This window comes from Crocuta crocuta, unplaced genomic scaffold (genome assembly GCF_008692635.1).
Source record: "Crocuta crocuta isolate KB4526 unplaced genomic scaffold, BGI_CrCroc_1.0 scaffold77, whole genome shotgun sequence".
NCBI lineage: Eukaryota > Metazoa > Chordata > Mammalia > Carnivora > Hyaenidae > Crocuta > Crocuta crocuta.
The window spans coordinates 1,825,288-1,851,782 of NW_027532172.1; the positions used below are offsets into that span (position 1 = coordinate 1,825,288).

A 26,495-nucleotide genomic window follows, 5' to 3' on the forward strand; every position below is an offset into this window, starting at 1 on the left:
CTAGGGCAGATATTCCCAGAAACATCCAGAGTCACCACTGGACTGCCTCCCCCCCTCCCCCCCGCACAGGCCTCCACCCCTCCCAGGCACCCTTGCCCTGTGCGTGTCCTTACTTCAGTGTCTGCCTCCAGCTCACACCCTCTGGAGGGAGAAGGGCCCCAGGAGGGGGAATGGGGGTACCCACTGCCTGCCATCCTGACTCCTGCTGAGGGACAATTGAAAGTGAGGTGTGCCCCATTTACAGCTGGCCAATGGCAGAAGGAATGACCCCGTCAACAATCACCCAGCAACTACTGCTGACGCAGGGTGTGACTATGGGGCAATGCTGTGTGGTTCTTTGTGTCGCATGTGTCTGTGTTGTGTGTCTACGTGAGCAGTGGTCTGTGTGTTTTGCTGTTCTGGTAGCCACTGTGTATACCTCCATGTGTATGACAGGGTGTCCCTGGGTGAGCTGTACGTGTGGCGGGTCCCACTCACGCTGTGTGGGGACGGTTCTGTGGAGTGGGACCCCGAGTGTGGCTGCCTATTGCTTTATAGAACTCTCACTAGTAGTTCCAGTAGCTACGTGGATTGATGCGTGGAGTCCTGTGTGTGGCTGTGTTCCTAGGTGTACAGTTTGGGTGGCTGGTCCTGTTTGGAGAGTGTGTGTGTAGCAGTGATCAACTGTTTCCTGCTGTGTGTCCCCAGCTGGCCGCCCCCACCCGTGCCTACGTGTGTGTGCCCGCGCCCCCCNCGCGAGATTTGCGGGGGCGCGCGAGACCCGAGGGGCGAGAGATTTGAGGGGGCGCGCGAGACCCGAGGGGCGCGAGGGGGCCGCGGGATACGTGCGGGTGCGCAGGAGCTACGGGGCGTGAGGTGCTTCAGGGGTCGCGAGATTTGACGCGCGCGTGGGATTCCGGCGGCGCGGGGGGTCGCGTGGCTTGAGGCGGCGCGCGAGATCCCAGAGGTCGGGAGAGTTGAAGTGGTGCCGGAGACGCGAGGTTCGCGAGATTTGAGGGCGGCGCGTGAAACTCGAGGGCTCAAGAGCCCCGAGTGGCGCGAGGGCGCAGGATTCGAAGGGAGGGCCGCGACCGATCGGAGCCGGAGTCGCGGGTCGCGAGCTCCGACAGTGGAGACCTGGGTGCGCGCCAGTCGCTAACCGAGCCCGTCTCCCACGTTCTGCAGGGAAGTTTCCGGGGTCGACGAGACTGACCTCAGTCGGAGAGTGGGGGGACCGGAGGGGGCCTGAGGGTGCTAGCCCGAGCCCCGCGTGGGCAGCTGGGTGGGGCCTCCGGGGAGGCCTCGCGGCTCCCAGCGGGAGGACACGGGGATCTGCAGAAACCCCTCGTGTGGGGGCTAAAGGTCCCATGGTGCCGATTCTCCAGGCCGCTGGTGACCAGCGCTGCCCTGCACTCATCCGTGTCTTGCAGGGGCTCCCGTGTAAGCGTTGGTTTGGAGATCGGGGTCTGCTGCTAAAGAAAGTTTGGAAAACACCAGATGGTTGCACCCCGTATCTCATCCGCAGGGCTGTGGGGGCCCTGGGGAGGAAGAGATCTGGGAGGTCTCAGGGTCTGGGGCACGAGAGAGCGAGAAAGCGAGAGAGCGAGAGCGAGAGCGAGAGGGAGGGAGGGAGAGAGCGCGCTCTTGGAGGGGGGGAGGGGGGCACCGCACCGGGAAGCCGGCTGGTTTGCTGAAATAGGGACAGCGGGCCTTGTAGGATTCTCACAAGGACTGGGTGAAAGGCTGCAGGTAGAGCACCCCACACAGGCAGCCACCAGCTCAGCCACTTCCTGTCTCTGGGCCTCGGTTTCCTCCTCTGTGAAATGGGGGGTGGGGGGGGCGGTTTACACTGCTCAGGCCCTCAGCTTTCTGGTACCATGTTGTTGTTCCAGCTCACCCTCCTGCCTCCTCCCGCCCTTCTTCCTTCTCCGGTCCCTGTCCTGGGCCTGTCCCTGGCTCCCCACCTCAACACTAGGTCTGGGACAGCCTGCCCCAGAAATGGACCTGCTGGGAGCCAGGATGGTGGATCCGATAATAAACACGCCCAGCCTACAGGGCAGCCCGGAGGGCACCTAGCACCCAGAACTAACTAGCACTTGCATTCGGTCATTGCATTCAGGGCTTTTTAAATGAGTATGAAGGTAACAGGGATAGTTGACCGCCCCTTTGTCCCCTTTGTATCCCTCCTCCTGTGGCTCCAGAGGTTCTGCCGCTGTGAGGTGCTGCTAGGTGGCCTTAAGTCATTTCGTAAATGACAGCCACGGTTGGTGTCACTGGGGGATTGGTTTTGAGACAGGGCACGTGACCGCAGGTAAAGTTTGTTCCTTAGCTCAGCAGGCGAGGGAATCGCCTCGCGTTTGCTGTTTCTTGCTGGCCTTCCAAGTATGGCCATGGCCTCCTTGTCTGGAGAGCAGACTGGTAAGAGGTTTCGGAGAGAGGAGCCCCCGAACTGAGTCCTGGAGGCCAAGCAAGGCCACTGGACGCAGGGGAGCCTCCAAGGAGGGGCTTGAGAAGAGGCAGCGTCTGGGAGGGAACAGGATGAAGAAGAGGAGGAAGACAGGTGGGATTTGTGGGTGGAGGTCCTTACTCTGGCCACTGGGTGGGGGAAGGGCTGTCAGGGGTGAGCGTGGAGGCCACCTGGTGGATGGTAAGAAGTGTGATCACCACCCTGGCCAGAGATGCCTGGAGGCCTGGCCTTGAGGGTAGCAGGGGGGGAGAGAGGAAGTGTGTGGGCTGGAGAGCCCCTTTGTCTAGTGATACAAGCCTCTGGGAGAGGGCATCTCCCAGCCCCCAGCAGCAAGTCCCAGGGCTTTAAGGGGGAGGAGGACACCAGGCAGGGAGTATCCGTGTTATCTACCGTAATTCTTTTCTTTTCTTTTTTTATGTTTTATTTATTTCTGAGAGAGAGAGACAGTATGAGCAGGGGAGGGTCAGAGAGAGAGGGAGTCACAGAATTTGAGCTAACTGTCAGCACAGTGCCCGACACAGGGCTCGAACCCACAAACCATGAGATCATGACCTGAGCCGAAGTCGGCCGCTTAACCAACCGAGCCACCCAGGCGCCCCTGCCTTCCCGTAATTCTTGCCAGTCACGGTGGTGGTGTCGCGTTGCAGTCTGCAGGGCTCCGGGCTCCGACATCCCATTATGTCACCACGTGTGTTTCTTCCTATGAGAATTTGGGGTCTGGGCGTGCGTTTCCTCTAGGTCGCTCATTCCTTCCAGCCACCTGCCCTCTTACAGCCGAAGCCCCTCCCACAAGGGCACTCCTCATTCTGCAGGTCATTTGCCAACCTGGTTAGGGGTGGGGATGTCAGGATTAGGATCCAGCGCCTGGGCCCTTCCCCATAACAGCCCAGGGCCTGGTCGGTGACTGTCAAGCTAGAAGCCCTGCTTGGGGTCTCTGAAGGGCCCTGAAGGTCTCAAGACCGCATAGGCCACGTCCAGGCTTCAACACTTTTCATTCACTCACTGCCCACCCCACCCCCGCCCCCTGCCACACGGTGCCATCCGGCCCCAGGCCCCCCGTTCCCAGCCTGCGCCTTCCCTGTCCAGCCAGCAGCGGTCTGAGCACCGTGCTCTTCTCCTTTTTCAAATCTCTCGTGGGCAGAGATGTGGTCGTGGGACTCAAGAAATGACCTGGGCATCTGGAACCCTCCATTCTGTGGATCAGTATCTCACCACCAAGCTAACTGACCTGAGTGTCACAGACCCTTAGAAATACCCTCATGGTGTCAGTGAGGAACCGCTTCACCCGGGGCTTCGTGGCCCCGCTGTGTGCAGGTGCCGGCAGAGGAGGGTGACACACGGCTGCTGCCCCCCCCCACAGTAGACACAGTGGTGGTTCCCCCCCCATGGGCTTCTGTTGGTGACCTTTAACCTCAAGTCCCAGCCAGGACCCCTCTCTCCCATACTNGGATGAGTGGATGTGAGGAAATAGGAGTGGGGAGCAGCTCCCCTCTGCTGAGGGGGGAGGATAGGTAGGCTGGGGAACTGGTGTCCTCAGCACCTGTCCTTCTCACTCCTTCCCTGGAGTAGGAAGAATCTCCTAGATTTCTCCGGGGCACCATGTGCTTCGTTTTGGGCATGGAAGGAATCTGTCCCGCATCGGGAATAAACGATGCACAAAAAAACAAAACAAAAACACCCTTTTTCATTCAAAACAAAACAGCTCACAATTCTTCTCTCAGACTCTATCCTGGTATAAATTAAAGTACCGACATGTGAGAGAAATCAGCAAAACTGAAAACTCTGTCTGGTTTCTCTTTGCTTTGGGGCTAAAACTCCACCCAGATCCTCTGCATTGAAATACTCCCGATAACTTTTACCGGTGCTACCTGACCCGGAGTCACAGGAGGGAGTCCTGTTGCTGGTGTGTTCATTCCTTTGGGGTAGCTGGGGGCTCAAGATGCCCTGGGCTCTGTTTTAAGTTCAGTAGTGAGTGAAAGAGCAAGTCCCACCCCCCCCCACATTCCAGGAGGAGCTGCAGGCAATGAGCAGAGACAATGTCAGAAGGGGATAAAGAAGGTGATGGGGGGGGATGGGGCAGGTGATGTTAGGTGTGATGGGGAAGACTGACCGGTGACATTTGAGCTACATGGGTCTGTAGGTGGAAGTGTTCGAGGTGGGTGAACACCCTGTGTAAAGGCCCTTAGGTGGACGATGGCCGGTGTGTGCGGGGAGGGGCAGTGAAGGAGGAGTGTTACGGGGTGTGCGTAGGGGCTGGGGAGAGAGCAGCCCCTGTGTGTGTTGGGGGGGGATGCTATCGAAATCCAGGTAAGAGATGGTAGTGGCCTGGACCAAGGGTGTGCTAGAGGAGGCAGGAAGAAGGCTCCAAATCAGGAGAGAGAGCTTTTTAAGTTTTTTTCCCCTAAATTCAGTAAGTGCAGTGATCTCAGTATGGTTGGGTGGATATATTCCTACACATGTACTTGTACTTTTGTGAGTCAAGGTCATCTCACAGGGGCATGGGGGCAGAGGAGGTGGGAGAGGAAGAAATGGGTGGGGGAATGTTGAAGTCATTAGATGTCACGTGGACCCTGAGTTTGGGGGGAGGCAGGCTGGAGCCACCTATGGGCGCTGTGTGAAGATGTCATCAAAGTGGGGGAGGAAGCCACACAGAGGTGAAGGCCCAGGGCTGAGCTGGGGCTGGGTAGTTGGGGGGGGGGAGCAGGCAGAGGCGGGCTTCTGCACCTGCATGCTGGGTCACATGCCACTGCCGAACAATCAAGGGCAAAGGGGAGGTACAGGAGGGCCCAGTGGTGGGCAGTGTACAGCCCTTGGCAGATGTGGTAGGAGCCAAGGGTCATTTCTTCAGGGGGCTCACTGAGCCAGAATGCAGCCCTGCCCCTCCCCTTACCCCATCTACCTGGATTCCCCCACCTGATTTTGCTTCCTTGTCTCTGGGCTTCTCACCCCAGACTTTTCCTGCTCCCTGCAGCAATCCCCAAAATGGGCGAGGGACTGGCTAGGCGTCTCTCAACCTCCGTTCTTACCTGGAACATGAGGTTGCCTGGTAGGCCTGGGCTGGTTGGCTCTGCTCCAGGCCATTGGCTTTTCACACTTGTTCCTTCACTGATGGATTCAGGGCTGGCAGCTTCTGGCCACGTGAAGGCTCAGGAAGCCTCTAGAAAGGAAGAGAGTCGCAGGAGTGAATTGGAGGTAAACGTGGAAGCCACGGGGCCAGGAAGGCTGACAGGCGTGTGATGATATGGGGGAATCCACAGCCAGTCGTGCAGAAAGCCCACACTAGGAGTTGTGTGACCACCATGAGCTCTACCCTTCTGTGCCCTGTCCCTGTAGGTGGCCATCACAGCTCATTTGGTGTGGTGTGAGTCAGGGGCACACCTTGCCCTGGGCCAGCTGCCCACCCCAAACCTTCAATGTCCCCCCTTTGCCCTTCCCTAGCACGCACACCACAGCCCTTCCAGTCCCCCACAGAACTTTGCTTCTCCTTTGTATTGTTGCTTCTCTGTCTCCCCACGAGCAGGTAGCCTGCAGGGGTACCGGTGTCTGTTGTGTTCACTGCACAAGAAGGTGTTGGGCTCATGTTGAATGGATGGATGACGGAAGAGGATCCGGGGCAAGGAGGGAACCCATGGGGTGGGGCAGGGAGTGGGGGCCCGAACAGAATGGCTAGAATTGCCTCTGTGAGGTCTGAGGGGAACTGAGGAAGGGGGCGTGATCTGATATGGGGGCGGGATGTGAGGATCAAGAAGCCTGGCTGGGAAGGGGGGGAGAGCAGGAACATGAGTCAAAGCAGGGGTATTTTAGGATGGGGCCCTCAGCCAGGGAAGGGTGGCCAGCTGAGTGGGGAGGTCTGCGAGAAGCCCTTCCAGCTCAGGCCAGCCCTCGGGGAGTCCCCCAGGCTTGGATCTGGACCCTATACCTCCCAGCCCACATGGGGCCCGATGGGCCTCAGGTCCCCTTGGAGCTCTGGGCGGGGCCGGTAACTGCGCAGTGGATGGTTGGGGAATGGGTCGCCCCAGGGGCCAGGCAGTTGTTTCTCTGCTTGCTGGTGTGGAGGACTGATGAGGGGCATGGAGGCTGAGGATGGAGAGGCTTAAAAGGTGATGTGGATGGGCTGGGCAGTGGCTAAATTGGTGTGTCTGGGGGTACCGGACACTGTGTTTCTACAAGGTGCCATGGAAGCCAAGTGGCACTGCTGGCCCTACCGTCCCTCACTTACCCTTCTCTAGACTACCTGGTGGGCGGGTATAGATAGGTCGTGGCCACCCCAGGTGGATGGGTGCCGATCCTGAGAAAGAGAATGGGGGTCCAGGGGCACCTGGAAGAGGAAGACCTCAGGGCCTCTAGCAGACAAGGCTAGGAAGGAATTAGAAGCTGGGCCCTGGCCACATGGCCTAGGGTCCTGGCTGGGAGACCCCACCCAGGGCATAGTCTGGAGCGACATGCAGGAGCCCTTTCTTCTGGGCAGAAAACCCCCCTGGGACCGAGGCTGTTCTGGGGTCTCTGCGTTGGCAGGATGGGGCCAGGACTTGGTGTTGAACTGAGCAGAATTTGGCTTGCAGGTTGGGGGGTTAGGGACTGCTGAGAGTGTTGCTGAGGAGAAGGGCCTGCAGGCTGGGTATTGATGGATATATAGGAGTTGGCTGACCTGAGCAACTGACGTCATCACCTGTCAGGGTGGGGGAGGTGGGGGAGGTGTGGGTGATTGGGGAACCAGTAGGTGGCAGTGGGTGAGGCTGGGAGTGGTGTCACGAGGGGCTCACTGAGGGCCTCTCCCAGGGCTCCCTGGGGCGGGGCTCTGGGGCTGGCCCTAGGCCTGAGCCAGCCTCCGCCTTGCCTGCCTGCAGGTTGGCACTGTATGTATACGAGTACCTGTTGCACGTTGGTGCCCAGAAGTCAGCCCAGACCTTTCTGTCCGAGGTAAGCCAGCCTGGCCAGGCGGAGATCCCCCTAAGCTGGGCCCAGCCTTACCACCCATACCCTGGAGTCCCCTCCATCTCCTTTCCACTGGGGCTCTAGTGGTAGGGTTGGGCCGCCTCTCTGCTGGCCCTGGGGGGCATGGTCCAGGGCCCGTGGACTGGTGTCCAGGGATGTGTTTGGCCATCTGAGGTGCGGTGCCCGCTTCTCTGCCCCTCACATAGTTGCCCCCCACCCCCAGCTCCCTTGCTCTGAGGGGCTGGTCCCCTGCCCCAGCGTTCCCCAGGTCCCGGGCTGGGCTAGGGCTATGTCAGGTTGGAAGGGGTGAGGCAGGGCCCCCTCACTCTCTTGCCTTCCCCCTGCAGATCCGATGGGAGAAGAACATTACGCTGGGGGAGCCCCCAGGGTTCCTGCATTCCTGGTGGTGGTGCGTGTGAGGCTGGCCAGGGTGGGCCACGGAGGGGGGCTGGGTGGGGACGTGTGGGGAAACCATCGTCCCCCCACCCCCCTGCCGCCCACAGCGTGTTCTGGGACTTGTACTGTGCAGCACCTGACCGCAGAGAGGCGTGTGAGCACTCAAATGAGGCCAAGGCCTTCCAGGACTACGTGAGTCCCTGCCCTGGGGACTGGGACCAGGGCTCGTGGGCATGGGCAGGTTTCTGGGCCTGTGGCCTTGGGGGCTTGCGTGGCCTGAGGCTGGCTTGGGTGGCCAGGTGGGTCTGGTTATGGGGATGGGTCTGGGATCTGGCCGCTTTTGGGGGGGGGTCCCTATTCCCTCTGCTCAGCATAGGATTACTCACAGGATGGGGGAGGCTCCTTCCACTGCACTCAGCTCCCGAGGGTCCCCATAACCCCCCATACCTTCCTGAGGCAGCCCCACCTTTCCATCATCTGAGTCCCCTGTGGAGCCAGGAGCCCCTGCCTCCCCATCTGCCCAGCTGTGTGTGTAGTTTGTGTGTGTGTGTCTATGTGTGTGGCAGGGGGACAGGGTTGGGGCCACTACTGCATGTCCCCTCCTGCCCTGGCCTTTCTGAGTGCACGCGGAGTGGGGGTGGGGTGGGGGTTGGCTAGCTGGCAGGTGCACCCTTGAGCAGTAGAGGCCCAGCAGTGGGCACACTTCCTGACTTTGCTTGGTGATAGGCTGTTGATGTCACCTCTTCGGCCTCAGTTTCCTTCTGGGTTGAGTGGGGGTCAGAGGCCTGTCTGGAGAGGAGAGGGGATGACATGAAAGGGCCGGTGGCATCTTGTCGTGGGCAGATGGCAGCTCCTGCCTTTATTCTCTTGGCCTTGGGTGGGGGGCTTGGCCAGCTGGCTTCTCTGAGGGGGTCTCTGGGTGGGCAGGAAAGGCTTGGGGGCCCCAGGCCCACTCAAGGAGGAAGCAANGTCTCCACACCCTGAGTAATCCCGCTGTGCCCCCTCAGGCCTCCCCGGGCGGGGTGGTGCCCATCTCGCTCTGCAGTTGGTCAAGGTTGTGCACCGCCTCCCCGCATGATGCACCCCCCTCCCCTGCCCAGTGCAGGCCTTTGTAGGGCAGGAATGCAGCCCCAGAGGGGTAGGGGTTCCTCTTGTCCCTGAAGAGGCTCCGCACCCGCCTTATACTGTGCGTGGGAGCCGTGGGGCTGGGAGTCCTACTTTTGGTCCCTGTTGGGTCCCACTGCTCGTGTGCTGTCACCCCCATACCTTTCCTGCCAGAACTGGGGCTCCGGGGGTGTCTGGAGTTGTGTGCGTGCCTGACTCCGTGAGGTCGCTCTCTCCCAGTCAAGCCCTGGCCCCTCCGGGCCTGCTCAGCACCCTTTCCTTCCTCTGCCACGACTCTAGCGGCCTCTCGGGGCGCCTCTGGGGACAGCAAGGAGGGTGGAGTGCTTGGTGCTTCACACGGAGGGGAACGCGCTTGCCGGAGCGGGAGCGCGCATGTTACCATGGCAGCGGAGCGCGTGTGGTGTGTGTGTGGGGGGAGATGGCATGTGCATAGCTGACGTGAGTGGGGGGATGGGGACACCCCTCCCCCCCGCCCGAGGTGGGTAGCGATCTGGCCCCGGGGTGACAGGTTCTCTGTGGCTGTGGGTGCACATCCTGCCTGGCCGCTGCTCCAACGTGCCTCCCCTACGTGGAGGCGGGGAGGGCCTCCGAGTGGGGGCTCAGTTCGCCCCTCCCCGCTCTGCTGCCGACCTCGGCATCTCCAGGAAACGCTAGCGCGCCCAGCCCGTCGTCATAGCAACGCAGGGTGGGCCAGGGTGCCTCTGGGTGGAGGGTGGATGACTGACGTGGGGGGTCTAGCTGGGGGCCACCGCCAGGGAGAGTGGACCGCCCTATATTAACCCTTTCGGGCCTAGAACTGGGGAGCTACAAGGGGGTGAGGGGTGCCCCATCTTTTCCCTGCCCCCACATCTCGTGGTCTGCAGCCCAGAGAGCAGCTGCCCCAACCTCCGCCCTCCTAATCAGGAAATGCTCTGGCGCCTGCTGTGGCTCAAAAGGAGGGGGCCTGCTCTCCCACACTCCCTGTGGGGTGGGGGGGGGGCAGTGGACAGACCTAGGGCTCAGAGGTGCCCCTGTTCAGCCACTGAGGCAGGCGCCTACGAGAATAGCTGTTCCGGCTGTAAGGCTGTGTCTGTGGGAGGGCATGAGGTGGAGAAGGCGGCGGAGTGGCCGGTTGGAGGAGGACTGATAGCTTTATTCCCACCACNCTCCCCCCCCACCCCAGCTTGGGGCCTGGAGTCCTTCAGAGGCTGACCTTTGAGAAGGGACAGGAAAGGGGACAGCTTGCAGTCCCCTGGGGAAGGGTATGTCTCCAGGAGCCCTGCTCTGACCCAGCCAAGGGGCCCTCTTCCCGCTTCTGTAGGGCAGGAAATGCTGTGTGACTGTGGGCAAAATTATTAACTCCTCTGAACCCAAGTGGCTGCAGTTTTGCAAATTCCTGAGCATCCCTTTGTGTGATGGCTTGTGCCAGCCCAGGGACAGCAGTGACCCACACAGACCATACCCTTCCGCTTGGGTCCTGTCAGGCCTGGGGTGGGTGGGGGCAGATGATCCACACAGACCAGAGTCAAGCGGCCCCCAGAGAACTACTCTCTTCTCTGCTCGGTCCCTGCAGAGTCCTCCTCCTTCCCTACACTTCGATGTGTCCCCTCTGCCCTATAAACTAGGCCTCCGGCTCCCCCCTCTCCTCCCTGCTCTGTGGGCCCCAAGGCAGACAGGCCTGGGACTTGGAGCCGACCAGAGGAAGTGGCCTGTCAGCCTGCCCCCTTGCCAGCCCTGGCCTGCCCCCAGCACCCGCCCCTGGCTGACAGGGAGGGGGGAAGGGGGGCGGCGGACTCCCCTCTAGCAGCCTGTCATCCCCTCTCCTCCATCGGAAGGAAGCCAGGGGCCTGAAGCCCCCACCCCAGGAGTTCTGCTGTTCATCTCCCTCCCTTGCAAGGAGGAGGGGGCTTGGTCTGTGCAGCAGCTTCAGGGAGGAGCCTTCCTGAAGGGAGGTTCATCTTGAAGCCATCAGTTGATTTTTAGGGTGTCTTGGGTAGAGCTGGGAATCCAGCTCCTCTGCCAGGCCAGCCTGTCGGGATGGGCCTGGAATCGGGGACTGCGCCCCCACTAGGCTGAGGTTAGATTCAGACGGAAAGAACAGGCCTGTGCGGGATGGCTGAGGCAGTTGCCCACTGGAGCCCTGGGTTGTTGGCATTTTCAGACACCCCCAAATCCTCAGGCTTGGGACTGACTCCTTAGGAGCTGGGAATGCTGGTCTCCTCCTTGGGCTGTGGGTTCAGCCTGGCAGGGCCCTGATCACCTCCAGGGTCTTGGGTACAGCAAAGAGGCAAAGCCCATCCTGAGGGCCACCATAGCACATCTGAGGAGGAGGCCAAATCAGGGCCGCTCATCCCCGGTGGGGACAGGGGCAGCGGCTCTTCACCCCGAGGACCCTCCAGCATCCACATGCACGGGCAGAGGGTCAGATGGCCCAGGTTCCTTGTTCCGTGGAGCAGGCTGCTTTTGGAAAGGAGGGGACACTCCAGCAGGAAGTGACCAGACTGGTTTTCACGGTCTTCCCCACCCCCCCGCAGGGCTCTGTAGCGGCCCCTAGTCCAGTGATGGGGAGCATGGCCCCCAGCGACGCAATGGCAGCAGGCCCCATGGCACCCGGCTTCTTCCAGGTACAGCCAGGGCTGGTGCCCCCTGTTCTGCAACTTTGAGTGGCTGCATCGGAGGCTCTGGCAGGCTGGGCAGGCTGGAATCAGTGGGAGGGTGGTGGGCATGGTGGGTTTTGCATCTGGGCTGTGGTGGAGCCAGCGGGGGAGGGGCTGGGTGAGCTGGGCCCCAGGGCAGGAGAGGGCGGGTCTCTGTGCTGTTGGTCTGCGCATGCCAGGTTGCTAAGGGCCTTAGAGCATGGCTCTCTGAGCCGTGGGTCTTGCCCCTGACTGTTTCCCTGTAGGGCCCCTCACCCCAAACCCCGTCTTGCACTAGGGGATGTGCAGGACTGGCTCCCCCTCCCGCCTCCATGGCATCCCCGCCCCCCCTTCCCTGGCCACGTCCATCAGGGCCACAGAAAGCAGTGAAGGTTCGGTGGATCTCACTCTTCCCAACCTGCCTGGTTCTGTCCTCCTAGGGCCCCCCCGGCTCCCAGCAGCCCCCCCACAACCCCAACGCCCCCATGATGGGGCCTCATGTTCAGGTAAGGACCTCTGACACCTTGTCCCTTCACACATGCACGTCCCAGCAACTCGAGCCCCCAGCCCCACCACACTCACGCACCGGGCACTGGCTGGCTGCGGTTTGCTGGCTGGTCCTGGAAGAGGGGGCTGTCCAGGCTGGGGGCCAGGGCACTGCAGGAACGGGGTAGCTTTGGGGGGTGAACAGGTGGTGGGAGGTGCTGATCCCCGGCCCACCTCTTCCAGCCCTTCATGTCACCGCGGTTCCCAGGGGGCCCCCGGCCCACCCTGCGGATGCCGAGTCAGGTGAGAGAGGGATTAGGGGAGGGGGGGCAGGAGTTGGGCCGGGGTGGCGGCACCCTCGCTCAGTGCTGCCGCGCCCCCTCCGCAGCCTCCGGTGGGTCTCCCAGGCTCCCAGCCCCTCCTCCCTGGAGCCACGGAACCCTCCCCACGAGCTCAGGGTGAGTAGGGAAGCTCGGCTGCCGCCTCCCCCTCCGCTCAGCAGGACCCCACCCGGAATGCCTGCTGTCCCACCATGCAGAACCACCCCCATCCAGCACATGTCCACGCTGGGGAGTGTTGGTGGCCTGAGCCCCCCCTCCTTCTGTCCCCACCTCAGGGCATCCGAGCATGGGCCCGATGCAGAGGGTGACGCCCCCAAGGGGCTTGGCCAGCGTTGGACCCCAGGTGAGGGCAGGGTCCAGGAGAAGGGGTGCGCCTCAGGGCCTTCCCCCCCACACCGTGCCCACTCACAGCCCTTTTGCTTTCCCAGAGCTATGGAGGTGGCATGCGGCCCCCACCCAACTCCCTCGGCGGCCCAGGCCTGCCCACCATGAACATGTAAGGCCCTGGGAGAACCCCTGGAGTGTGCCCATGTGGGCCACCACCCAGCTTCACCAGCTGGGTATGCTGGGGCAGACTCAATCTGCACTGAACATTGTTACTGCTCTGGATATTGTTTATTCTGCTGTCGGGTGGGGAAACTGAGGCCCAAAGGCCAGTGAGTGAGGGGATGGGATTTGAAGGCTGACTCGGCCAATGTCTGCTGCACTGTGGGCCTGTTTGGGGGCACATGGGGCAGCAGGGTGAGGGGTAACGGGGTGCACAGTGGGGGGCTGTGTACCTCCTGTCCTAACCCCAGGGTCCACACACTGTCTCTTCTAGGGGCCCTGGAGTGCGAGGCCCCTGGGCTAGCCCCAGCGGAAACTCGGTGAGTGGTGGCCCGGAGGGCCAGGGGGAGGCGTCAGCGGTCTGTGAGGGGTAGAGTGGGCCGACTGCTCACAGCTGCCCTTCTCCCCAGATCCCCTATTCCTCCTCCTCCCCGGGCAGCTACACGGTGAGTGGGCCGAGTGGGGTGGGGTGGGGGGGCAGGGTAAGGAGTTGTGGGCGGCAGATGGGGGAGGCGTCTTTCTCACCTTCTCTGTCTCCCTCCTTGTGCAGGGACCCCCAGGAGGAGGCGGGCCCCCTGGAACACCCATCATGCCCAGCCCTGGAGGTGGTACAGCCTGGGTGGGGTGCGGGGAGGGTGTGCCTGCAGAAACCCTCACACTGCATCCCCCTCACGCGCTGCTGTCCCCCCCAGACTCCACCAACTCCAGCGAGAACATGTACACGATCATGAACCCCATTGGGCCGGGCGCTGGCAGGGCTAATGTGAGTGGAGAGGGTTCCAGGGTGGGGGTGCGGAAAAGTAGTAGCCCCGCTGGGGGTCTGGTGGCCCTGGTCCCACGCTGCCCCGCATCCCGCAGTTCCCGCTCGGCCCTGGTCCAGAGGGCCCCATGGCGGCCATGAGTGCGATGGAGCCTCATCACGTGAACGGATCCCTGGGTGAGTAGGCGTCCTGAGACCCCCCCCGCCCCCCTCCCCAACCACGTTGCTTCACAAGCTTTTTGCGCCCCCTGGCGGTTGCTCCCGCCCCTCCAACCCGGTTTCTCCGGGGGGCGTCCCAGTTGCGCCCTGGGCTTCCGCGGGCCGCCCAGTGGTAGGGGCTGCGTTGGCGTGGGAGATTCCAGTAACTAAGCCATGAGTGCCATCACTGACCCCTGTCCGGACCCTCCGTCGAGATCCCCAGCAGGCGGGGCCTGGGGGCGGGGGAAGTGGGGGGAGGGGGTCAGTTGACCCTGGGCGCGCGGGGCGGGGGCGGGGTTGGAAGTCGCGCCTGGCGCAGGCGCGTCTGAGCCGCGNTCACCGCCCCTCCCCCCAACCTCACCCTGGGACCCGCACCCCAGGGCGGCTTCCCCACGCATCTCCACCTGTCTCTTCCCCTCCCTACGTCCGCCCCGCCCCATCCTGCCCTGTCCCCTGTTCTCCCCGGGGGGCGGGTCCCAGCGTAGGCCGGAGCTGAGCCCGCCTCCGCGCGCCACCCCCTCGTCTCTCCGCAGTACTCGCCGGGGATGACCATGAGCGTGTGATGGGGCAGTAGCCCCGTGCCCACTGCCAGCCTCGGCTTCTGCCCAGTGCCCCTGCCTGGGACCAAGGTCCAGAGGCTCGGGCAGTCTGCTGGGTGAGGGTCTGAGGTCACACCTCGGGCAACAGTACTCCAGCTCAAGGATTGGACAGCTGGGAGGCCCCGCACCAAGGACTCTCATTTTATAAAAACAAAACACAAAACGAAAGGACCTCAGAGACGTTCTGTCACGTGTAGGCCCTTCCTGCCATTTCTATTTTGTCCAAGGGGGCTCCCTGGGGACCTCTTTTCCCCTGAACAGCAGGGGGTGGGCCCCATCAATAAATGTAACTTGGTTTTGGTTTTTTGGTATCTGGTCTCAGATTTCTTCATTTTGGCTTGCAGCCACATCCTCCATCGTGGGGTTAGGCGGAGGCCTCAGGGTTCTGGAAGTTTCAAGATTTGGGACATCAGTGTTTGAAGGGTAGGTTGGAGTCTGCCACGTGAGAAATGGGAAACGGGTCTAGTTGGGGGGTGACGAGGATTAGGTCGCAGGCGCCAAGAACCCACAGGTGATGCTGTGGCTGTGGTGGCACTGGCTTTATTGTCTTCAGGGGTCTCGGAAGGGTTGGGGCCCGAGGGGCAACGGAGGCAGGAGTTTTGGGGCAGAAGGATGACCGTGGCCTTAGGTGGTGGGCGTCTGGGGTGCCTCAACCTGGGAGTGCCCGTTGGCATCGCCCGTACAGCTGTTGGCGGCAGCTGGCGCTGGTCCCTTCTTGCAAGGCACAGGGCAGGCAGCGACCACGAGCCCCATTCGCTTGAGGCCTGGCCGCTCCATCTTGTGCTCCAGAAGCATGTGGTTCTGTGGCGGGAGCCCCACACAGGCCCTGGGGGAAAGGCTGGGGCTTAGTGGGGGCCGGACTCGGCGGCTGGTGACCCCGCGGCCTCCAAGCCCTGTAAGTCCCTGCACAAAGCCCGCAAGCGGACACTCGGGCCTTGGCTGGGGAGCCCACGGCCAGGGCGCACCTGAGGATATTCTCGATGCAGCTGCGCTGGCGGAAGAGCGCGTTGACCACCGGGCTGCCTGGTGGCACTAGCGGCGCCTTGAAGAGGAAGCTGAGCACCGACAGCACCGAGTGGAAGCCCTGCGGCTCGGGGTCAGCGTCGGTGCAGAAGCTCACGCGCTGGCACAGCTCAGTCAGCAGCACCAGGTCCAGCATGATGGGCGCCGCCAGAAGGGAGTCCTGGGTGGGGAAGGGGGATCGGGGCCGGACGGTGAGACGGTGGGCGGGGCCGGTGGGTAGCCCCGCCTCCTGCCGGGAGGGGCCCCACCGCACCTCACAAGTGTTGTGCAGCACCAGGGTGTTGGTGCCTCCCAGCATCAGCTCCGACGTGTACTCGTCCAGCGCACGCTTGCTGTCACCCACGTAGGGCACGTACTTGATGACCACCTGCAGGGCAGCACGAGGTCACAGGGGGCCCCGCCCCCCTCTGCCGGGAGCCCCGCCCCCCCGTATTGGCCCACGGCCCACGCACGCAGTGGTCGGGCTCCTCGCCGGGTGCGTAGAGCACAGGGTTGCTCTGCACCATGTCATCCACCACGCTGCTCTTGGACACCTCCTTGGAGCGGAACTGTGGCGGTGCTGACAGGTTCTGCCCGTCGTTGTTGCCCAGGTGGTTGTAGCTCACGATGGACATGGTCTGCGGGGAAACAAGGGGCCCCGCGGCAGCTGCAGGCCCCACGGCGCACGACCCCCACAGCAGCCAAACCCCAGGGCTTAGGGTCCTAGCACCCCCTCCCAAGCTGTGCGTCCCCTGGGCCCACGCACCTTGAGGCCAGAGCCAATAAGGAAGTCCACCAGTACGGACTTGACCTTGGTCTGTCCTGACTTGAAGTCGTCTCCACCCACGAAGACACGTCGCTGCCGTGCAAGCTCGAGGGCCCCGGGTACCAGGGTGTTCTGCGGGGACCCATTGAGGAAGGCGCAGCCCTCCAAGATGCTGGCCACAGCGAAGAGAGTGGAGGGCGACACCTCCAGGCCCAGCTGCAGACGCAGGCGGGCAGTGAGCACGGCGGGGTTCTCTGCAGCTGGCCCTCACCCCTCTCCGGCCCCGGGTGCGCCCACCTGGATGGTACGCAGCAGGTTCTCCGCAGTGTCGTTGAGGCCTGGGACCACTTCACAGAAGCGCTCCGTGTTCGCTGTCCACAGTACGATGACTTTGTCTAGCCCAGCACTGGACCGGAAGTCACGGATGTCCCTACGGATCTGCTCCAACTGGGCGTAGAGGGAAGGAGGTTGTACAGGCCCCTTGATCTGGAGGGGTCTGGGCTACTCAGTTCCCCAAGTGCGAAGCGGAGAGTGGCCGCTCAGATGGGGGCGTGAAGACGAAAGGCCGATTGATAACGTGGGGCAAAGGGCGGGAGCAACAAGTGGCAAGGGATACGGGACTTGGGGCGGGGCTGCACCTGCTGTGCGCGCGTGCCAAGTATGAGGTTGTCCGCACGCGCACTCTGGTTAGCTGCGATGAACTCGGGGATGTAGACAGAGGGCCGCGGGCGGAGGGACTCCATGTGTGGCCACAGCTGCTCCTGCAGTCCCCAATCCAACACCTGCGCGCGCCGCATCGCCTCAGCCAGGTTCACGGACGATATGTCCCAGCCTGCGGCGGGGTGGGGGGTGGGAGGCTAACACCCCNCCCCGCCTTACTTTTGGACGCCTCAGCGCAGAAGCCGCTCCCGGTTTGGAGGTTCCCCCCACCAAGGGAGCCCGCGGGCACCTTAGGCTCCTCCCCCTGAGGGCCCCTTCCTTCGTAGAGCTCCGCCCCCTAGAGGCCCTCCTCCCTCCCTCCCGCACGGACTCCGGCCGAGCCGCACCCGACCCCCGACCTTGCGGCCGGTGCGCGTGGGCCAGGACAGGCGCAGCCGGTTGGCCAGCACGGCAGCGGTGAGCGTGGAGCCGTTGTTCCCGCCCCAGCCGACGAGCATGACGCCGAGCCGGGGCACCTGCCGGACGGTCCGGAAGGTGAAGCGCGTGGACGTGGGGTATACCTGGGGGCGGGCGGTGCAGTGAGTCTGGGGCCACACCCCCCTCTTATTGCGGGGGCAGGGCCACAGACGTTGGGTAATTCCCGTCCCCTCTCGGCTCCCTGGTTCCCCCATTCCCACCCAACTCCTGGTCCCTTGCCTACCTTGAGGACACCTCCCTCGCGGTTGACGCACGTTGTTCGGTACTCGTACTGCGCCTCGATGGCGTCGGGGCCGTAGACCACGTCGGGACTTTCGACCACGAACTCGGCTGTGGCCTCCATCGCGGAGAGCTAGGAGCGAAGGGTGGGCAGGTCAGCGGGGACACGGGAGCCGGCGGACCGAGGCGACTGCGGTCCCCGGAGAGCCCGCACCAAACCCGGGGACGCACTCACCGGCGCGGAGTCAAGTCGGACAGTGGCGGACGGCGAGGGCTCGGGGCGCGCGAACTCCAGAGAAAAGAGCCGCGGCCCCGCCCACGCCCCGCCCCTCACCCCACCCGCGCCGAGGAGGAGGGGCGCGCGGGGAGGAGGGGCGCGTCTGCCTAAGATGCGGGTTCAAGGCCCCCGTAGACCTGACCCATCACCGCTCTTGGGTTCCCGCCCTGCCTGGCTCGGCAGGACATCCACGTGGGCTACAGACCCCGGCCCGAGCACGGGGCGCGTGGATTCACTTCGCACCACAGCCACTTAAGGCGCGCGGCCACTTTTCCTCATTTTACAAAACAGGACATTAATAATGGCAGGAAGCCACAAGGCAGGAGGTGGAGCTGCGGCTGGGCAGGGGGGGTTGGGCACCTGGGTCCGAGACACTGCGGTGGAAACTAAGGCAGAGAACTGAGCCAGATCTCTGACTCCCAAGCCAAACACTCCTCCAGCCTAGGCCGCCTCTGCCTTCACGTTCCTGAGCAGAAGACACTCCCGTTCAGGGCTCACATGGCGCGCGTAGGGGGCGCTGCGAGGCCTCGGTTTCCCTACCTGTGGCAGGAGGGCTTGGCAGGGCCAGACTGGAGGGGGCCGGGGTTTGGTGAGAGGAGCGGAAGGGAGGGGGTGGGCAGGACCAGCGAGGTCAGCTGGGGAGGAGCTAGGCAGGCAGGCAGGCACAGCACGGCGCCCCCCAGCACCCAGTGATAAGGGAGCGTGGGAACCCGGCGGGCGGGCGGGGGCGGCTCCCCCAGGAACTTTCCAAAACAAGCGGCCTCCTCCGGCTGGAAAGTTTCCACCACTGGAGCTGACCCAAAAGGTGGATAGTTGGGAACGTTCGCAGGAAACATGGTCAGGGCCTGGCCTTGGGGGTTGTGGGCTCCAGGACTCTGGCTCCAGGCTTTGCCCTCAAGGGGCTCCAGTGTAGGGGAGTCGGAAGCACACGGGGGCACCCCTGCCTAGCCAGAGGCAACTCACAAGTAGGGTCTGGCAGGGAAGGCTGCCTGGAGGAGGTGGTTGCTGCAAGGGTCTTGAGACAAGAAGCCATCCCTCATGGAGATACATGAAGAACTGCCCAGGCAAAAACCTGGAGGAGAGGGCTTGGGGGCAGATGGAAAGGTGGCTGGGTGGGGAGGGGGGAGAGAAGCAGTTTGGGGACAAGGGCAGACCCTTGAGGCTGGGGCCAGGGAGTATTATATAAATATTTGGGTTTTGTCCCCACTTCCTGGCTGGAGATTGAGTTCAGTCACCAATGGCCAGTGATTTCATCCTATGTACATAATGGAGCCTCCACAAAAGCCCCTCAACAACGAGGGTTCGGGAACCTCGTGGAAGTGCTGGGCGGCGGCATAGCTGGAGAAGGCAGGGAAGCCCAGTGCCCTCTTCACGCCCTGCTGTCAGCAGCTGCCTCCTCTGGCTGTTGGGAGTGTTTTCCTGAGCACTGTGAGCCATTCTAGCAAGCCTAGGGGCGAGCCAGGGGAACTCGATTTATAGCCAGTGGGTCCGGAGTATGGGTGGCCAGAGACTCGCGGCAGATGTCTGAAGTGGGGGGCGGTCTCGTGTGGGACTGAGCCCTTAACCTGTGGGGTCTGATGCCAGCTCCAAGAATTGAAATCCCGTACGTGCCAGAGGACTGGAGGGAGCTCGTGCCTCCAAGTAGCAGGTGACCTGGGAACGTGGGCAGAGACCAGAAGGGTCCCCAGCCGCAGCCCTGGGGAAGCCTGGCATTCGCGGGCAGCCTGCAGGAGGTGCCAGGAGGATGAGGTGGGCAGACCCGGTCCAGGCAGGCTTCCTGGAAGGGCAGTGCCAGGGGCTGCTTCTATTCCTGGCAGTTGGGCACTGTACAGTGACCGCAGGGGCCACCTGGGGACCCCGGTGAGGCTCCCGAGGGCAGGGCAGGGCTGTCTCAGTCACTGAGTGCCAGTGCCCAGGTGGGAGCCTGGCGCATAGGAGGGACTGTGGGATCGGAGCGCTGGCAAGATGACAGCCGGGGACGTCGTCCAGCAAGCGGCAGGAATGGTGGGCAGACCCTAGCCCCTTGGCCATGGTACAGGCTGGGAGGTTGGGAAGACGCTTCTGGGCTAGGGGGCTGGATTTGTGGCGTCCTTGGCTCAGGAAGGATGGCCACGGGACCGCCTGCCGCTGAGGTGCAGGGGGTGACGGCCATGGCACCTCTGGGCGGCATGGGGGGCTGCAGGTGGGTCTGGTAGCGGGGCCGAGGAGTCGGGTGGGGCAAGGCAAAGCTGCTCAGGGAAGCAGACGCTGGCCCTGGACTCTGGACTGTGGGGAGAGAGACGTTATCCCCTAGAAGGACGGTCTGGCCAGGCCGCCGTGGGAGCAGAGTACACTCTGCCCCGCAGGGCCTGCTTGACCTTGTCTCCCGCGCCCCTTGGATTCCCAGGCCACCTTAGAGCTTGGGCCAAGGCTGCTGGCCAGCGGGGCTGTCCCGGAGGCTAAGGACCCACAGCCCCTGACCCCTGGACCCCTTTAAGCCCAGTCTTATTCTTTGTCTATTTTTCCTTCCTAAAATAAACATCTACCCACACCACGTCCTTCAAGAAGAGGACCCTGACCCCTGCCTTGCCTTCAGCTCCTCACCTGGAACAAGGGACAAGGACAGTCATCCCTGCTGGCATCCTGGGCCTGTGGGATTCCACTGGGCCTCAGCATCCCCATCCCCATCATGGGCACAGGGATGGCCCCAGCAAGCCGGCCTAGTTGGGAGAAACAATAAAATGTGCCGTCCGTCACCGCCGTTTTCATCGTTTCTTCAAATAAGGGCGCTCCCCTAGCCCCACGTGTTGCCTACTCCCGGGGGCCTTGGCCTACCCTGTCCACACCTGGGGACACAACCCTGCTCTCATACACCCACCCTGGCTCCCCGCTGCCCCCACACCCCCAGTCTCCATCCTTTCCGCCTGGACACCTGCAGGCCCATCACCTCAGTCAGGTCAGCCTCCCCCTGCGGCTCACCCCCCGCCCCCACAACACCTGCTCATCACCATGGCTACTCCAGGGCCGACTGGGTCTCGTCCTGACCCCAGGCCTCCCCCCCACAGGGGACCATGAGGTCCCTGGCTGTGACAGACACAAACGCACCCAGGCACTCTGGGCTGCTAGGTTCGGTTCAGTGAAATTTATTGTAGGTTGAAAAAAATCAGCATTCACCTGTTTAGTGTACAAAAAGGACACTATATCTTTTAAGAAAATATTAGGAAACTGAAGACGCGGATGCCTTTCTTTCAATCATAACATTTTGGCAAAAGTGAAAAGTTCTTGTAAACACCAACTCCATGGCTCAAAATAGTTTTTCTCCACAGTACAATATTAAAAGGGGGTGCAAAACACAGTATCAATAAGTTAGACCATATTTAATCGGCTAGAACTCTTGTCCATCAACCCCCAAAGCGCAAAACTTTTCTTAGCTTCATAATTCCTTAAAAGGAGAAAAACAACAACAAAAAACAACAAAAAGCCAACAACAAAAAGGAAATTCAACTGAGAGTCCCTTGAACTGGTTCCCAGGGCAGAGGGCCGGGTCAGTCCTCCGGGCTGCAGCCTCCTTAAATAATCCCTTTCCACCCGGGTCTGTGTGTCCGGCCGAGAACAGGCTACGCATCCAACGCAACAGTCTGCAGAACTCGGGGGGTCCCTGGGGTCTGCTCAACCCTTGCCCCACTCCATCCCAAATGAAAAACAAAACAACAGCTATTGAAACATGAAGGGTCAGTTCCCTCGGTGCTGGGGCATCCCAGGGGTCCCAAAGCAGGAGCCTCGTGGGGTGGGGCAGGCACACGCCGGTGCCTCGGAGAGGGCGCCTGCCTGCTCTTTGGGACCCCATTAGGAGCCGTCCCCATGGCTTAGAAACTGCGTGAGCGCTTCTGCACTCCCTGCCTCACTACTGTTGGCGGCCGCACCCCCAACCTCCCAGTGCATGACCCCCAGGCTCCAGGCTGCAGCCTCTCCCTCTGCCTCCCCTGGTTGTGGCTTCGCTGAATGTGGCCCTGAATGTGAACACATGCCTCAATCCCCACTGCACCCTGGCGGTCCCCCCACCACACATACACACACATACACGTGGCCCCCCCGACACTGGGGGACACTAGACTAGGCACAGCTACTAAGCAGCAATCATGGCGTCCATGGATGCCACGCCCCCCAGAGTGGGTGGACAGGGCACCTTTTCTGAACTCACTCTCAGGGGGTCCCCTGACCCCCTCCACCCCCGCCCCAGCCCCTCCCTGAGTGCAAACCCTGTGGTGGCTCTGCTAGGATGACCCCAAGACCCACAAGTGGACTGAGGGATGGAGTGAGGTCAACAGCATGGAGACCACACGGTCTCGGCGTGAAAAGAAAAGCAGCAGCAAAGGGGGAAATTGAGAACATAATAAAACAAAAGCCGACACTGCTGTTGCAGTGTGAGCTCGTAGCACAGAAAACCCCCAGTGACCCCCTACAGCTGAGGGCCTGAAATAGCAGGGCAGGCCTGGTGGGCCAGAGCGCTCTGCCCCTCCGGCTCTCAGCAGCTGCTCTGGGCCAGCTGGAGCTCTCGAAATAGACCTGGGCGGGCCGCTACCCCCTCGGAGCAGAGACCCAGTCCTTGCCTGGGCCGGGAGAGGCTCAGAGCCGTAGGGAGGGCCCGGGGTGGGAGCAAAGCCAGGCGTGGGCGCAGCTGCACCCCCCGCCCGCCGCCCCCTCCTCGGCTCCCTCCTCGGCCCTCAGAGCAACTCTGAACTTTCAGATGGCGTCTGTAATACTGCAGGAAGGACACGGCGGCATCTAGCCCCTGGTGTCCAAGGAGGGGAGGCACAGGTTTAGAAAAGATGCTTTCTCTCTCATACAAAAATAGACTGAAGTCTCATAAGCAGTAGCTGAAAGTGGCTGTCTTTGTATAAAACTAGAAAAGGCAGGCAGGCTGGCCTTGGAGTCTTTCGTTGAGGGNGGCCAGGCCTGCAGCTGCCGCTGGTCGTACTCGGCAATGAGCCTCTTGATGTGTGCCAGCTTGCTGTGCAGGTACTCGCAGCGGTGCTTCTCCTGGCTGTAGTTGGTGTTGGTCTGCAAGAGAGAGCAGGGCTGAGCCACGTCCTGCAGCCGCCACCCCAGGGCATACCCCACGCGAAGCAGGCCAGCCTGCTGCTCCCCCTACCTGCAGGCCAGTGCCCACCACGCAATGACAGGGACCCTTGCTCTACCTTGCGCCAGAGCCCTGGGCTGGTGTCCCCCTCCCCAAGCCCCATCCCAGGAAACGAGGTCACTGCCAGGATGAGAGTTAGAGGCAAGACTGTCATGAAGCATCCTTCTGGGCTGGGACCTGACTGGCAGAGAAATACCGTGGCACGCGCGGGGGTACACACGTGGTGAGGCCACAGCTCGTGGCCTTCAGGAGCAAGAACCGATAGAGCCCTGACTAGGCATTCCTGCCAGACTAGCAGCTGGGGGTGGTGAGCTTCGGCTCCTCCCTTGACCTTGGAGGGAGCTGGAAAGAGCCTGGGGGCTGCACCCACAAAGAAGTGGGAGAGCTGGAGGGCGCTGGGGTGCCCAGGGAGGGCCGGGCTGAGCTTCTCAGCTGTCAGTGGGGGCAGGGGGCTGCCCGGACGACCCAAGAGTCCAGCCTAGCCAAGGCCCTTCCCCTCCATCATCTCCCGGCCTCTATGCTGCTCACCTTAAGAAAGCTTCGTCTGACCCCCTCCCCTACCCCGCAAGGACTAGATACTTACCTTTTTGATTTTTCGATATTCCTGCAAAATCTGCCCACGAGTAGTCTGGAAAACAAAAGAAAGTGAACAATGACCCTGCCTGCAGGAAACCCCAACTGAGTGACCCCCTTCTCCGTGATAACCTGTGACCTGCACAGTCACCACCTGCCTCGAGACAATGGCCTCAGCGTGGCGTGAGGGAAGCTGACCAAAGTAAAGAGAGGCAGGCTGAGGGTGGGGAGGGGAGATGAACAAGGCAGGAGGTGGGGGGAGGATGTTGGGCCATGAGAGAGAGAGGCAGGGGCCCAGCCCCAGGGACAAGCACAATGGGCAGCACAGCGGGAGGGGCTGGTCAGAACCGTGGGAGGGAGGAGGCAAAGAGCAGGCTGGGTGGCCTTCTTCCCTCACCCCCAGCTGGCCTGTCCACTGTTCAAGGCCAACCACCCGAGTGTGCAGGGGGCTGCTGGGGGATGTCCACTGGGGGCTGCAGGAGGGAAGAGAGAGAGACCCCAGGGACTCCTATATCCCAGACCCTCAGAACCCCCACCGTTCCTCTAATTATGAGCTGTTCCCTCTGGGAACCAAGGTGGCCCCCACGAGGGGAGACAGACCTCAACACCCGATTAATCAGATAACTAGCTCCAAAAGGTGGCATGAGGGGAGGCTGGGGTCCCAGGGCTGCTGACCAAGGGTGGAGCCCCCTCCCGCCCCTCCACACTGAGCTCCCAACACGGGTCAGCTCCGGAAGCCTGCAGGCCTTTGATCGGAGGGCGAGGGAGTCCTAATACAGGTAGGGGGCCACAGGAACCCTCCAGCCCCTCCCCCTGTGGCTCCGATAGCACGGATGGGATGTGAGGTGCACGGAGAACCTCAGGTGCTCTTGCAGGGGGCACCTAGTTAATCCAACCCACCACTCTGTGCAGGGCCTGGCTGTTTCAGTTGCTCCAGGCGCCACCTCTGCCCTAACAGGTAATCTTCACCTGTGCAGTCAGCCCCCACTATCCCCACTGCACAGGAGGCCGAACTGGGCCCGAGAGCCCATGGACAGGCCTGAATCACACCAGCAGCAAGGGGCAGCTGAGTGCCAGGCCGTGACAGGGAGAAACACCGGCAGACACAGCAGTCCTCCTCAGCCGGGAGGGGCAGAGGCCAGGCTCGGGGACTGTGGTTAGGGCTGGAGGCCTTGGCTTTGCCTGCACCCATGAGAAACAGGCCGCCTCACCAGGTCGGGTGCGGCGCACAGGGGCGGGACAGAGGTGGGTCGGGCCCGCAGCCCAGAGCGTGTCCATGAGTGCGGTGGACAGCAGGCGGTGGGGGAGGGGCTCTACCTCGTACTCCTCAGAGCCCTGGGACAGCTGCCGGAGCTGGGCGTCCAGCTGCGTGAAGCGCCGCGTGATCTGCTCGATGCGCGCATGCAGGTCGCGGTACTCGCTGTACTCGGCGTTAAAGTCGTTCTTGTAGCTCTGGCGCTGCTCCGAGGACGAAATGGTGGCATATTTCCTGGGGAGAGGGAAAGAGGGCCCAGCAGGACCCGGGGGGCTGCTGTGGAGAGAGGCTGGAGTGCCTGTGGCCACCTGCACCCCCACGCCCCACCGGCCCCCACCTCGTGGGTGATTTCCTGGCTTGAGCAGGAGCCTGCTCCTAGAGCAGGCTATGTGGCTGAGAACTACCTCGGCTCACCTGCAGTGCAGGGGAGAGTGCAGGGCGGGGAGAGGGAGGCCAACCAGGTTAAGTACTCACAGCAAGTAGTCGGGGGTCTCTGAGGTGGATGTGGGAACGCTCGAGCTGTTGCAGGTGCCATTTACACCTACAAAGAAAGAGCAAATGCGTCATCTGTGTCCCCCCCGAGACCTGCAGCAAGGTCTGTTGTCTGAAGGGCATGGAAGGACAGCAGAAGGGGGGGTCAGGAAAGGCAGAGGGAGTGTGAGGGCCGGGCAAGTGCCACCTTGGGGGCCTCACTGGACCCAGAAGCACCGCAGCCGAGCAGTGTGTGTCCCTGAACCGCAGTCTTGTAAAGTGCAGAGAGCCCAGACGGTGGCCCGTGCACGTCTCCAGCAAGCAGCAGAAAGGACAAGTTAACGACAGACCAACGCCTGGGCAACGTGTTCAGAGCCTGACCGATCCAGGGACCTCGCTACCTCTGCTGAGTGCGTGTGAAAGATCTGAAAACCAGCAGCCCCCTTGTCCAAGGTCTCTGGCCCTGCAGGACCAAGACAGATGGCCACCTGGCAAGGCCCTTGCTCCTGCCCGCACCCCAGGCCGTCCACTAGGAGGCGTTGGAGGACGCGGGACTGTCCGCGGCGCTTGGGGGCACGTAGACCCAGACTACCAGCTAGCCTATTTCCCAGGGGCTTCTTTCGCCTTTCTCCTCAGCACAGAAGAGATTTAACACTGTGCAGTACACCCTCGGTACACACTGCGTGTCCCTCTGACCGGAAAGCGGCCCGCCTGGAACCCCCATGCTGCAGGATTCCCACCAATGCACGGGCACACCTCTTCCACCCCTTGGGGCTGCGGCCCAATGAACACATGTAAGTTTAGTTCATGCTTCCGCCACCCACGCTTTGTATAAGGTACGCCTTCTAGAGTGTTCTGCCATGCGTGGGCCCAGTCCACATTGCCTCATTTAGCCTTCCTGAGATCTTTTGGTGAGAGAACAAATGGGGAAACCAAGGCTCAGGGTCAGAATCACCTAGCACCTGAGACACCTTTGGGGTCTGGCCTGAGCAAACCTCCGAGGCCCTGCTGCTACTGGAGCACTCTCTGTGCATGGTCCTCGCTCAGCCCTTCACCAGCTGAGCTGATTCCTACCAGGTGGCCCGGGGCCTACAGGGAACACCCCCACAGCCGCCCTCCCACTGCCCCTTCCACCAGCGTCTCCGATGCCTCCCCCATGCCTGGGTCCCACTGTGAGAGGGGCTCCCCATCCGGCCCTCAGAGGTCCGTGGGCCTCCTGAGCTCGGCCC

At 62.2% G+C, this 26,495-nt stretch overlaps 3 protein-coding genes and 1 long non-coding RNA gene across 4 annotated transcripts in view; 2 read left to right on the plus strand and 2 right to left on the minus strand.

Moving 5' to 3' along the window:
- The window catches only part of SSBP4 (single stranded DNA binding protein 4), a 15,390-nt gene extending 1,315 nt beyond the window's left edge, over nt 1–14,075 (plus strand). Inside the window, exons 4-18 of the mRNA XM_077777016.1 lie at nt 688–855; nt 7,294–7,366; nt 7,729–7,790; nt 7,885–7,969; nt 11,416–11,505; nt 11,958–12,023; nt 12,247–12,306; nt 12,392–12,461; nt 12,620–12,687; nt 12,773–12,840; nt 13,165–13,210; nt 13,301–13,336; nt 13,441–13,495; nt 13,583–13,653; nt 13,749–14,075. Coding sequence (XP_077633142.1) covers nt 688–855; nt 7,294–7,366; nt 7,729–7,790; nt 7,885–7,969; nt 11,416–11,505; nt 11,958–12,023; nt 12,247–12,306; nt 12,392–12,461; nt 12,620–12,687; nt 12,773–12,840; nt 13,165–13,210; nt 13,301–13,336; nt 13,441–13,495; nt 13,583–13,653; nt 13,749–13,835 — 1,105 coding nt within the window. The 3' untranslated portion in view covers nt 13,836–14,075. The remainder of the gene's footprint in view (nt 1–687; nt 856–7,293; nt 7,367–7,728; nt 7,791–7,884; nt 7,970–11,415; nt 11,506–11,957; nt 12,024–12,246; nt 12,307–12,391; nt 12,462–12,619; nt 12,688–12,772; nt 12,841–13,164; nt 13,211–13,300; nt 13,337–13,440; nt 13,496–13,582; nt 13,654–13,748) is intronic.
- An 896-nt stretch (nt 14,076–14,971) lies between these two features.
- On the minus strand, nt 14,972–20,651 carry ISYNA1 (inositol-3-phosphate synthase 1). The gene is given in 10 exon segments (XM_077777351.1): nt 14,972–15,273; nt 15,413–15,630; nt 15,724–15,837; nt 15,923–16,087; nt 16,216–16,431; nt 16,513–16,662; nt 16,854–17,047; nt 17,165–17,435; nt 17,576–17,704; nt 20,432–20,651. Coding segments are annotated over 10 exon segments (1,824 nt in total). The 5' UTR covers nt 20,597–20,651; the 3' UTR covers nt 14,972–15,071.
- On the plus strand, nt 17,102–20,583 carry LOC144242422 (uncharacterized). The gene is made up of 2 exons (XR_013338339.1): nt 17,102–17,409; nt 20,393–20,583. It is a non-coding gene; the product is annotated as an uncharacterized LOC144242422 (long non-coding RNA).
- Nucleotides 20,652–22,352: 1,701 nt separating the features above from the next.
- ELL (elongation factor for RNA polymerase II) overlaps nt 22,353–26,495 on the minus strand; it is a 74,803-nt gene continuing 70,660 nt past the window's right edge. The window contains exons 9-13 of the mRNA XM_077777017.1: nt 25,270–25,336; nt 24,858–25,029; nt 23,551–23,595; nt 22,754–22,888; nt 22,353–22,619 (exon numbers count right to left, since the gene is read on the minus strand). Coding sequence (XP_077633143.1) covers nt 22,353–22,619; nt 22,754–22,888; nt 23,551–23,595; nt 24,858–25,029; nt 25,270–25,336 — 686 coding nt within the window. The remainder of the gene's footprint in view (nt 22,620–22,753; nt 22,889–23,550; nt 23,596–24,857; nt 25,030–25,269; nt 25,337–26,495) is intronic.